This window comes from Carassius carassius, chromosome 13 (genome assembly GCF_963082965.1).
Source record: "Carassius carassius chromosome 13, fCarCar2.1, whole genome shotgun sequence".
Lineage (NCBI taxonomy): Eukaryota > Metazoa > Chordata > Actinopteri > Cypriniformes > Cyprinidae > Carassius > Carassius carassius.
Window position 1 is genome coordinate 17,087,341 of NC_081767.1, and position 13,599 is coordinate 17,100,939.

The following is a 13,599-nucleotide window of genomic DNA, read 5'->3' on the forward strand; positions in this document are numbered from 1 at the left end:
GTAAATGACTGACTTTTATTATAGGTCCCTTCTGTGTAAAAAAATAGGTAAAAAAAATGAAACAGTTATAATGTCAACATATTTAATGAATCACATGCATCAACACATTAACTTTTGTGCTCCACATCACACTGGCTGAACTGCTGAACTGTGATGAAGGGGAGCACATTGTCAGCTGGGTAAGGTGCTGAAATTTGCTAAATGACGATTTTCTAAATGATGTTACATATTGTACATTTAAAGCCTTTTCCGTTATCTTTTCTTTTCCTTTTTTTATCATAATCATAAGTGCTGTTATCTTGATCATCACCCAGATCATCATTAGAGATCAGAGTAGATTATAACCAAAGCAATAACCACATATTGCCCCATGCTCTTTCCACCAGAAGAGGATAGCACACTCTCTCCACATGGCAGATCTGAGCCACAGCCAAGTCGGCGAGATGCTTTAGCAGCACTGTCATAGCGTTCACAGTGCCTCAGAGCGCTGTGAGGAAGAGGATCTGGATGTGGAACATGTCTCACACACACCAATAAAGCATGTGCACAGTCTGTGCTATAAATACTCGACAATCTGTGCGAGCTCTCTACTCTCTTTGTTCAGAGTCAAATATTTGATAATAGATTTGCTATCCATTCTTACCAGCACTTCAATTTAATCTCATCCCATGCATCAAAATACAACTCATTTTGCTTTCACTTAATTACCTCAACCTCAAACAGGACAGAAATATGCACTCATCCAAAATGCAGGAACAAATGCAGCATTTAAAGAGGAAGTCATGGAAATACTTTGGTTTTTCTAAAAAAAAACTGCGCACCTTTTCATTGCACAGATCTTTTCTTGAGTTTAAAATAGTCGAAACACTGGTTAATATTTACATTTGTAGGAGAACACTGCACTTCAAGCCATCTGTTCCATAAAACAGATACTTTCACACTAAACATTCAGTCAGGTATATAAAAAAAATGCACATGCCATAATTCTCATACCCTCTCTTGAGCTCTGAATCCCTGAGTAGATTTCTTCCTCTATTTCTGAGAGGTGATAATAGACAGAGCATCATTTTTGCTCTTTTCCAATTGACTTTCCTTTAAGCTCACAAATGTCAGTCTAATGAACATATAAAAGCTAATGTTAGAACTCAGAGCAGGGAGTAGGAGGTTAGTGCTTTCAGCCCAACTAACAGCTGGAAAGCCATAAAACAATAAAGAGCAATATGACTTTGAGTTCTGCATCATGTATCTTTGGCTGAGCAGTACATGCATACAAACAAATACAGACAACGATGAAAATAAGCAGATTAGTGTGTGTGTGTGTGTGTGTGTGTGTGTGTGTGTGGCAGAACCTGATTTTACCAAGTGAGACATGTTCCTGGGACAACATCTTTGTTGACCCTGGAACAACATTGTGATTAACCAATCAGATTTGAAGAAACCGTTTATAGATTTTGTGAAGTTTACGCTTACAATCACTGTTAGGTGCTTGTACATCAGTGTCATTCATCTATCATTTCCTCTGATTTTAAGGATTACTCATGGTTAAGGTTAGGTTTAGGTGTAGGGATAGGGTCAAGACTACATTTTTTGAGTAAAATTTTGTTCTAGGGTCAACAAAATATGTTGGCCTAGGAACACATCTAACTCAGCAATATCAGGATGTGCGTGTGTGTGTGTGTGTGTGTGTGTGTATGTGTGCGTGTGTGTGTGTATATATACACATCGTTTTGGATAAAAGCGTCTGCCAAATGAATAAATGTAAATGTTAGATGATGGCATAGGTATCCTAATTGTAAAAACAGGGGAAATTAGCATAAACAATGAAATATCAAATAACGACTGGTACAAAAAAAATCTATAATATCAGCTGATAACCAATATATTGTGCATTCGCCCACACACATTTACACTTACAAGAAGCTTCTCACCTATATATGCCAAACGCCACTTTTGTGGCACCGCCACGCTTCCTCCAACATGGCTGAACCTACGGGCCAAAAGAGATGCTACATTGGCCATGGCCAAGCGCTCTGATGCCAGGAAGAAGGGTCCCATGACATTAATACACAAAGGTGACCACTCGAAACTAAGAGTCATCCCTGAAGACTCTCTCTTGCTTCCTTCCCTTGAGACTGAGAGCCACAATCTGTCTCTGAATGTCCACATCTAACGCCCACTCCACCCTCTCTTTGGTCATCCATCTTCTATGCTGCACGTTATTCACATGGAGCCTTTGAACCTTTGTGACAGTAGAAAGCAGTACCGAGCAGGGATTTATACAAAATAGCTAATGTATTGTTGTGGGGAAAATGTGCATGATGGTGGGGCTTTGAACAGATGTGTTTTTGCCCTTGAGGGTCAAAGTGAGCAGCATAAGTAATGGAGATGGAAGAGAAAACAGATAATATTAATGGTATGACATAACACGAATACAACGGCGTGTCATCCCACAAAATTCAAAAGGACACGTGGCGCACAGGGCACATAAAAACCACTTTAACGTATAAAGAAGCCAATGTGGGTCAATAAAGACGGAACTTTAAAAAGACAGATCTAAAGTGAGGTCTTTGAAAAGCCTAAGAGTGGGGATTTAACTTAAATTTAAACTGAATTTTGTACCTATGGAGCGCAAGAGTGGAACTGGAAGGGAAGTCACTAATTTATTGAAAACTCCTCCACTCATCATGATATCAGTTGAACCTCCACTATAAATCATTTAGTCTCACAATTTGCAATATGAATGCATTTCTCTGACATCTTCACATCTTCAAGTTCTCGGTGTCCTCATTTCTCTCGCTCCTCTGAGCACCACATGCTAGAGTGAAAATGAATTCATCCACATATGAAATTGTATTAGTCCGTGGCACTGGTTTTTGACCTATGTGTCCTGACCGCTGGTCAGATGCAGGAAGACGTCCATCTCAGACGCAGCAGGCAGAAGGCCCTTAATGTGGCATTTAAACTCTCTTGACTCCAAAGACTCTTTTGATTTACGAAAAGGGGAAAGATTAAATGGACAATATTTTTGCAGGAGAATCTGGGTGCTCTGCTGTCCATAATATGACAACTGCATATTTCTGCTGTAAATAAACAAACTGCTGGGTTTCTTTGCATATGAATTCAAAAAAATGTGCTATTCGATTAGAATAACAATATAGCACTATGGGGATGTATGATAATGGTGAAATTGATAATCAAAATTATTTTGCTCCAAAATTTCAATTGTGATTAAAAAAAAGCTCACGTTACTCCTCTCCTCATCAGGTTACACTGGCTACCAGTAGCCGCTCGCATCAAATTCAAGGTACTGATACTTGCCTACAAGACGGCCACTGGCACGGCACCAACATACCTAAACTCACTAGTTCAATCTTATGCGCCCTCCAGAAGTTTGCGCTCTGCAAGTGACCGACACCTTGTGGTGCTATCCCAAAAAGTTTCGAAATGCCCAGCTGGTGGAATGACCTCTCAATCTCAATTCATACAGCTGAGTCTTTACTCATTTTCAAAAAACATCTAAAGACTCATCTTTTTCGCCAGCACTTAACCAACTAATACTAGCACTTAACTTTTCTTTTCTCGTCTATCATATTCTCATAAAAAAAGATATATTTAAGAAAACCTGGCTACGTGTTCTGTGCTAGACTAAGGCCCAATCCCAATTCTACCCCTTAGTCCTTTCCCTTTCCCCTACCCCTCCGTTTCGCACGTTCAAACAAAACGTAGCTCTTCAAACAAAGATTTTTCGGGACCACACTTCAAACGAAGGGGTATGAATTATCTGGGCAACATGGCCACATACATGTAAGCTTTTTTGGCATAAATAAAGATTTTAACAAAAAGTAATCATTTGTTTTATGTTACATTCAACTGTGAGTTCATATTACTGGTCATGTTACTCAAAGAAATGTTTGCAAAAAATCGCTAATATTTGTTAACGTCATATCATTACAGACTGCATGATAGTGCCACAGCATATGTCTGATCAGGGCGATAACTGCCGTAGACTAATCCCCCCAATAATTAGAAATCGCTAAACCATTTTCTCAAATATTGCCTATTCGAGAGAGAGAGAGAGAGAGAGAGAGAGAGAGAGAGAGAGAGAGAGAGAGAGAGAGAGAGAGAGAGAGAGAGAGAGAGATGGAAGTTGTGTGTATTCGCGTCTGTGCATTTATCTTTTTAGAGTGAGTTTACCTAAAAACAGCGATTGTATCCTCTCGTCGCTGGAAAATATAATTTAGCGATTCAGTATTTAAACTGTATTTAATAAAAGTCGTGGGGCAGCGTTGACAAGTTTATTTTCTCCTGTATGTGTGAACTGCGCGATTTCCGATGTGTGTGTCAGTAAGCAGCTCATTAATACAGAACGATAATTAAAGGCTTTAATGTACAACAGCACATCAGTATATGTGTGTTTTGTAAGAGCTAGACGACGAATGATGGCATGTGACGTCATGGTAGTGGTGTCCCAATCCTTAGGGGAATATTTTCTCCCCTACCCCTTGACACTCTGTTTCAAGGGACAAGGGGAAGGGGTAGGCGGAGGGTTAGGGGAAGGGGAAGGGGTATAAAATAGAATTAGGATTGGGCCTAACTGAGAATTGTCATGGCACTTGTATACTGTTGTTGGTCTGATTGCTTCTAATGTTCTCATTTGTAAGTTGCTTTGGATAAAAGTGTCTGCTAAATGATTAAATATAAATGTAAATGTGATAATTAATTTAAAAAATGTCTCTTCACATGTCGTCAGAATTATTGCACATAATAAAGACAATCCATATAGGGTTTATTTGACCTGAGATCCTCTTTCTACATTATGAAAAACAAGAAGCATCTCTCAAAAGCTAAAACATGAAATTTATACTAATTCGGAATAATGTTAATGTTTTTAAATAACAACAACAAAAAGTACACTTATTCAGCAATCATAATCACAATCAATACAGGCAATATTCATACTTTCATTTATTACAGTTTGTCACCTTGAAGGTTTGCTTGCAGAATAATCACAGCAAATAGCACAATCAGTCTCATGAAGATACTCAGACTGGCTGTTTTCCACTATCACAACGGAGATTCTAAAACTTTTGTTTTCAGCGCACATGGTTGAATGGTTGGCAAAATTGAGTAAAACACTTGCCAGAAAATGTATCCATTTAAGGGAAAAAGCTCTGATTTAAACTCCCGACATCTGGCAACCCTAAGCATGACAGCTGTGTGTAGGCTTGTTACCAATGTAAGATAATGGTCAATTGAAACTTTTTTTTGTTTTTTGTTTTTGTTTTTTCTCAAGATAAATAATCAGCATGCCAAAATTCTAGATGATAAAGCATAATTAATAGAGAGAAGTGGAAATCTATATACTAAATAAATAAACTAAAATGAGCCCATATGTACTACATTCCATCTTCTGAAGGCATATGTTAGCTTTGTGTGAGAAACAGACCAACAGTGATGTTGTTGTTTAGTGATAAGCTCGAGGATCAGATCAGTCTGTTTCATGAACATGCTTCAGATCATTTTGGTGAAGTTAATGAACCAATTCAGTGAAAAAAAAGATGACTTGAAATGACTCATGAACATGCCAAGGATAGCTAGAGCAAAGTTTTTCTGTGACTAAAGACATACATTTTGTTCTGTTTGTCACATTAAGCTATCGTATGGCTTCAGAAGACTTAGGATTCGGTGTCATATTGATGCATAGTATTTTTGTAGTACTTTCTTTATGATTTTGGAGCAATTCCAGTCCTCATTCTCTTTTATTATATTGAAAATAGTGAATAGCGCATTCTTCAAAAAGTCACTTTTTATTTGTTCCATGGAAAAAGGAAACCCAAATAGGTTTAGAAGATTAAGTAAATAATGACAGAACTTTTCTTTCTTTTTTTTTTGGCTGAGCAATCCACTTAACAGAAGTGTCCTATGCAAGTCTGCACTGCCGAATATCACATACTAGACAGATTATTTCTCGCCTTCTATTAATTTGAAAGCCTTCTGTTAGGGCATTCAGGAAAGCTGGGGGTACGCCTTGTAGAAATCGAGGGAAATATGTGAACTAATCAAAGACCGATGATAGCGCCCTGGTGGACACTATTGAAAACTGGTTCCTTGCAGAGCTCTCCTGAGAGAACGGCAGATCCACAACATCCACGCACCAAATGGTGGAGGAATTAACCACTTATCACATCATCTCTGTCTTAATTAGAAACAATGATGATATTTTTGCCTTCACTCAAACTGAACCACCACGATTTCAGCAGGAACCCCCACTGAGCCCCCACAATCCATCAGAGCAAAAATAACTTTTATGACTGCTGCTCGGACAGGGTTCCCTCTGTGCGTTCCTAGTTTTGACATCAAAGAAGCACTGTTATGCAGGCTGGTGTTTGGGGAGATGCTCATTAAGGTATTGGGCCAATTGGGAAAGCCCCTCCCCTTTGCCATTTCCCTTTCCCCAGCACAAGGATGGTGCAGAGCTGATATGGATATCTCACAGAACAGAAACAATTACCCCTGTGAACTGTCTATCTTCTTCACTTCAGAAAGAATGGCCATGGAGATCTGCAATGAATGGAAATTTGCCTCCATGGGTGCTAATTGTGCAACTGAAGCATATTCTTTTATACAGAGTGGGTGATCTTAAAGGCCTATGACTACATTCGTCATTAAAATATAAAGTCGTGTTCATTCTCTTCAGCTTGCTACACTGAAGGGATCACTTAAGACAGGGGCTACTTACTGTACATCCCCAAAAACAACCTCTTAGTTAACATTATTACACCAAGTTAATGGATAATTAGGCTTCTCTCTTATAATTTACAAAATTCAATAAACAGACACTGAGTCAAAACACCTACAGAGACAGAAAGGCTTAACAACAGTCAGTGCAGAATGGGGAAAAGGACAGGACAGGACAGGACAGGACAGGACAGGACAGGACAGGACACGAAAGGAAAGGAAAGGAAAGGAAAGGAAAGGAAAGGAAAGGAAAGGAAAGGAAAGGAAAGGAAAGGAAAGGAAAGGAAAGGAAAGGAAAGGAAAGGAAAGGAAAGGAAAGGGAAAGGGACGGGTGTATGTTGATAAAGTCTGAAAATAAAGGCAATACTGCAGTGGATCATCATTATCTGAGAGGGAAAGCACCTATTTTCTCTTTGCAGGGGGGTAGGAAACCTACAAACGAGAGTAACCTGTTGACATGATATATATAGGAGAACAGCAAGGTCTTTCCACTGTGGAATAGGGACGAAACAGCTTTTATTATTGCTGTGCTAGCATTTTACACATTAATAGTGCCACAAACAATTTTCTTTGTATCATATTACAATTACACATCCTAAAACAAAATTTACTTTATTTGTGCATTATTAATTTACTGATATTCACACAAGTGACTAATAATAAATGGCACCATTATAAAGAATAGTGCACAAAATCTCTAATGACAATTAAAATCCTTTCTCAAAGTCTCTATAACATAGGCCTAAAAGAACTGCAGAAAGCACCAAAGGAATGACCCTAGGAGACCCTGGTTCTCATCATGGCTTACACACTCATAAACACCTTTATAGTTCATCACATTAAGCATTATGTTTCCCTGTAGTCAGTGGCAGAGGTGATATATTCGCCTAGAGCACCACTAAAGCACTGCCCCCCTCTCTCAGACACATGCTTGATCTCATTTCGTAATGAAATCAAGAAATAAAATACAACCACGTGTGACCCTGTTTCTGATATAAAAACAAGAGCAAGAAGCAAGATGTATTTGTAAATCTGTATATATATTCCATTTTTTTGTTAATAATTTATTTTACAGTGTTTTTGTTTTGTTTAAAGCATGCCATCAGTACCATCATAAAAGGTTTTCAGCATGTATACATTTACATTTATGCATTAAGAAGACGCTTTTATTCAAAGTGACTTACACTTCCTTGAAAGTATCCAATTTATCACTTAATGCATTCCCTGGGAATCGAACCCATAACCTTTGCACTGCTAGCACCATCCTATTATTTGGTAATACCAGAATCACAGCCAGATTTTTAGGTTCCTCGCCTTCGAAATCCCAATCTAACTGCAGATCATGACACAGATGGAAAAAAAAAAAAACTAACCCTATCCTAATAAAACAAGGCTTTTAAGGCTGGAGTAAAAATCCTATTCTATTGTATTGCTCCAAAATACTTATGGAAATGCTCGTCATAATTATCCGTAATGGTTTAATTAGTAACACGAATCAGATCCGCTATTATAAAATCAGAAAATTAGGTTTCGCAGCTTAAGAACTAAACAGATAGCAAAAATTCAATTAGCCACAGCCTGTAGATTCGTGTTTTGGAGAGGCATCTCTTACCCCATTCCACAGAGTACAACAGCATTCCGATGTAGAACCCTGGACAGCTCCTCTCACTTAAAGTCATGCGTGTACGAACCCAAGCACAGCTCAGAAAGACACACTGCCAACATCACTTACATTAAAATGCTTCATATGAGACTTAATCTAGACTCTAACTGGTTAGCCTGAGTTAAGTACCTTATCATAAGAAAAAACACCCATCAGAAAACAGACAATTATAAAAACCAGTGAACAATTGCATTGTAACGTGTATACACGCTAGAAAATAAATCAGTTTTGTGACTGATGTTATAGCAGCGTAATGTATGACTCACCCTTCTCAAAACTGGCATTTTTTAAAACTTCCAGTTCCGCCATTATAGTTGTTGACAGGTAAACACCGCATTAAGACCGAACCCCTTTCGGCACCATGATCAGAAAACAAAATATGCGCTCCGGAATGCAGGTGTCATTGCACTCTTCCATTAAACATATCTGTAATAGGACACCCTTCATCAGGAGTTCATATGCGGTTACATTTACTGGCTATAAATTTTAAATGAATCATTAAAAAAAAAAATCCAATTGATTCCTGTAATCTATGTGCGCGGAAAAGCGCTCTCCAGTCTCCGTTCAGTGAGGCGCGCGCGCGCTCCTCTTCTCTCACTCGCGCTCGATTCGCCTCATTCTCAGTGACTCTGATCTTCTCACTAAGCATATCTGCGCTTCTTTTCTGCACATATTCGTGAGCAGGAAGGAGGAGGGAAGACGAGGGGATGTGGGTGTTATGAAAGCGATTAACGGGTCAGTGGAACATGCAGTCTAACTCGTAGTTTAATTTCTTATAAATCCATCTAAAAGCACATTTATTGTTGAGTCGTAGTTGACCTGAGGCGCGCGTCATTTTATCTGGTAGTTAAAGGAATAGTTAACCCCAAAATATCTTGTAATTCCTGTAAAGAAATAAAGTCCTACAAGCTTGGAACAGCGTGAGGGTTGAATATATGAAAGACTTTTCGTTTTGGGATGAACTTTGACCAGTATTTGTTGTTCCAGCAAAATGTAATTCAGAGAAACATTGTGGTCTAACAGTAACTATTGTTTTTGTTAGAGAGAGAATTCAGGTAAACTAGACATAGGTCACTTTTTGACACTGATTAATAAATTATGTTCCAATTGATTTGAAATCAACCTGTTTCACGGGTATTTGAGAATAAACCGATTAAAACACCATCTGATTTAGTTTAAACTCATGTTCCTGGGATAATAAATGAACTTTCTCATCACATCATTGCAGATGAATGTGCACTGACTCACGGTTCAGAGCTATTAGAGATAAGTGGAAGGTTTCTAAAAGATTAATATGTCATAATGTGTTTCTCATTGATCTATGTGCTGAAATTTTAATTTTACTATGTGCTGAGAGGTAATATGATGTGAGAGATGTAAGTGTTAACAGATTTTCAGCTATGGATTATTTACTCCCCAGGCACATAATGGTCTATTACACATTTATCACAAATTGTAAAATAATTAAATAAGTAAACATTTGCTTTCAAATGCTTCAGTGCAAAGTTCACCCAAAAAATATCCTTCCAAAACTGTATGACCTTTTTTCTACATTTTCTAAATTTCTGCAATATTATCCAAAGTGACTTGCATTGCTTTCAAGCTATGCATTTGCATTTATCCGTTGTTGCTTTCCTTCGTATTCAAACCCCTGACCTTGGCGTAGCTAGAGCAATGTTTAAGATAAAATACACTACTGTTTCTTATGCGGGAATCATAAGGTGTTTTGTAGAATGTTCACACTGCTCATTTACAACTAAAGAATAGTGTCTGTCAAGCTTCAAAACAAAAAATAAAAAAATACACCACAACAGCATTAGAAAACTAGTCCATACAGCTCATTTGCTACATTCCACATTTTTTGAAGCCATGAATTTGACACTATAAGAATCAGAACATTTAGTCTTAAATATCGACTGACTGATTAAATGGAAAAATCTCTTTTGCTCACCAAGGCTCAAAAATATCAAAAATCAGATCAAAAATATAATGAAAACAGTAATATTGTGAAATATTATTACACATAAAAAATATTTAATATATATTATTATTATTATTAATAATATTATTTTGTAACATCCTAAAGTCATTACTGACACAATTGGTCAGTGTATCCTTGCTGAATAAAAGTATTCAATAAAATTTAAAAAAAAAAAAACATACTGACCCCACATTTCTGATATGACTGATGTCAAATCTAGTGTAAAGTGTTTGACTGCACAAAAGTGCAACAGCCACAATCACTATATTTGCTGAATGGAAACAAGCAAGATGAACATTATGCAAAATCTCTTACTTTGTTTTACACAGAAGAAAGACAAATGAGTTTGGAACAATTTGAATGAATGTATAAATAATATATAAATATGTACGGAATGTATACATTATGACAGAAGGATTTTGGTTGAACTGTTCTTTTAACTTCTCCTTTTCACAATTATTAAATTAGCCATAATAGCTCACAAACATTTAAATCACTTCTATCCAGACCAAAATGGCTGTTAAATATGCTCAGTGTGATGTACGAAGTTAAATATGCTCACTCGATGTTTCAGTTGGTGAGCACTTCACTGTGAAGCCTCTGTCACACTCATCCATCACACAGCATCAGTGAGAGGTGGAAATAAAGCCTTAGAAAATATAAGCAAGTCTGGATCTCTTCGTCGATTCATTTGAGGGTTTCATATTACCATAAATAAGCCAGATTTGTTCAAGACTTACTTTGTTTGTGTGTGTGTGTGTGTATGTGTCTCAGTGCCCTTAAAGTGCTAAATGTCAAATGGGACATTGTTGCTGACTGCATCTCTGATGGTATGGGGTTGCATGAGTGAGTGTGGCATGAGCAGCTTGAAAAACAAAGTCTAAATGAACCAATCAGATAGATCAGATAGATGTGGAGTGATGTAAATGTTACCAGAGCTGTAAACTGGTTTGGAATTAAGATAATACAATCAATATTGTCTGGGCTCGACCCTTCTTCATGTGTGTATTGTGTGGCAAAAAAAAATGTGTCTGAGGCGATATGAAATTGGGCTGGCCAGGCATTGCTGGGGAAATCAAAGCACTATTCTATCATATAATCAATTTACACACATACGCAACTCTCGGTTTTATTTTACAAGTGATTCATATCATATTAAACCTGTAATATTTTCTAGTGATGCATATGAACTCAATTTCCACTTCATCCTTACTCCTTATTTTTCTCTTTCATTCTTATTTTTTCCTTCATCGTTATTGCACTAGCCATCTGAGACAATCGAGCAAGCAAATGACTATAAAACAGTGAGAGAGAGAGAGAGTGAGACACAATTTGAGAGGGGGAAACTGGAAATCGGTGCCATATAAAAAGGGACCTGTGGAATTGGGAAGCAAACACAGCTTTCATAAACTTAAATCACTCGCTTTTGTCATTTTCCAGGCAGACTGATCCATCTCTGACCGTGGGAGGAGTGAAACCGTTTAAAGAATGAATGAGGGTAAATCACTGCAGCGGTGCAACCCGGCATGCCAAGCAAGAAGAGCCAGACAAAACACCAGACAGACAGGCGGGCTGCAGCCCACAGAGCTGATGGACATCATGCTTCTACTGCCCAGCCACTAGACAACAATCGCGCCTGTCTCAGAGGAACAAACACACCACCACACAACTGCATCTCTTTCATGTCAATATATGGCACTAGAATATGGGTATGGTAGGTCTAAAGTATTAATGCGGATTATAATGATCTTGAAAGGGGTCACTGCAGATGAATGCTGATTATATATAAATGGTCTAAATGGTGATTGTACTTATATAGAATGATTATTGCCAAAGCAAACCCAATTCATATAAATACTCAATCATCTGATGCATCTTCCATCAGCGAAAAAAAATTTAAGCACTTGTCTCAAGTGCTACTTATAAATTAAATTTTAATTCATTTATTCAATTAGACACATTTTTTCCAGTTGTTTGCGCCTGATTAAGTATTTTTTGTGAACTATTTTATAGAGATCACACTTAAAAGACTAATTTCTAGCTGAAGAAACTACTGTTTAAAAGTCTGTAGGTCAGTCATTTTAAAGAAAATTATATTTTTATTCAGCAAGGATGCATTCAACTGACCAAAAGTAACAGTAAATACATTTATAATGTTTCTATTTATAAGATTACACACACACACACACACACACACACATTATATTACATATATATCAGCATATTAGAATTTCTAAAGAATCACGAACCACAGCACAAATCATTTAACATAAATGAACATTATATAAATTAACATAATTAATACAATTTTAAAATTTATTAAAATAGAAAACTTATTACAAATTTGAATAATATGTCACAATATTAATATTATTATTATTATTTTAAGCAGTAGAGATCAAAATGAGAGGACAACCTACAATTTCTTAAATATCAAGGTCACTGCTTAGTCCTATTTGAACTCCTATCCTAACAGGAGTAAAGGCGGTTTTTAAGGTTATTTCATGAATAAATTGTATTCTGAAGCACAGTATAAAAACTTAACTGAGATATTTAAAAAATAACACTGATTAAAATTAGAGAACACTTACACATAAGAAGTTATTGGTGTTAATTTGGCACCTGGTGCTAATTTCCTTAAATATATGACAAACTCTATTTAACTGGCAACATTCCTCTAATTTTCACTGAGATTGCAAGATGGTGGGCCGCTCTAAGTTGACTGAAACCTTGCAAAAGGAGGCAGTCCAGATCAAGGCCAAAGGGATGACCCTAATACATTACAATGACACTAATACATTAAAGTCCAAAAAGGCTGGTTGTCATACAGGCTTCCAGTTGCTCAACTGTCTTAGGTCTTCTTTGTCGCATCTTCCTCTTTATGATGCGCCAAATGTTTTCTTTGGGTGAAAAATCTGGAATGCAGGCTGGCCATTTCAGTACCCGGATCCTTCTTCTACACAGCCATGATGTTGTAATTGATGCAGTATGTGGTCTGGCATTGTCATGTTGGAAAATGCAAGGTCTTCCCTGAAAGAGACGACGTCTGGATGGGAGCATATGTTGTTCTGGAACTTGGATGTATCTTTCAGCATTGATGTTGCCTTTCCAAATGTGTAAGATGCGCATGCCACACTCACTCATGCAACCCCATATCATCAGAGATGCAGGCTTTTGAACTGAACGCTGTTAACAACTTGGGTTGTCCTTGTCCTCT

The 13,599-nt window shown here is 37.3% G+C and overlaps 2 protein-coding genes across 2 annotated transcripts in view; both read right to left on the reverse strand.

Moving 5' to 3' along the window:
* The window catches only part of LOC132155994 (1-phosphatidylinositol 4,5-bisphosphate phosphodiesterase eta-1-like), a 77,111-nt gene extending 68,098 nt beyond the window's left edge, over positions 1–9,013 (reverse strand). Inside the window, exon 1 of the mRNA XM_059564797.1 lies at positions 8,668–9,013. Within this exon, the coding sequence (XP_059420780.1) occupies positions 8,668–8,710 (43 nt within the window). The 5' untranslated portion in view covers positions 8,711–9,013. The remainder of the gene's footprint in view (positions 1–8,667) is intronic.
* Positions 1–13,599, reverse strand: part of LOC132156003 (acetyl-coenzyme A transporter 1-like) — a 249,357-nt gene that overhangs the window by 201,492 nt on the left and 34,266 nt on the right. The gene's annotated exons all lie outside the window — the stretch shown is intronic.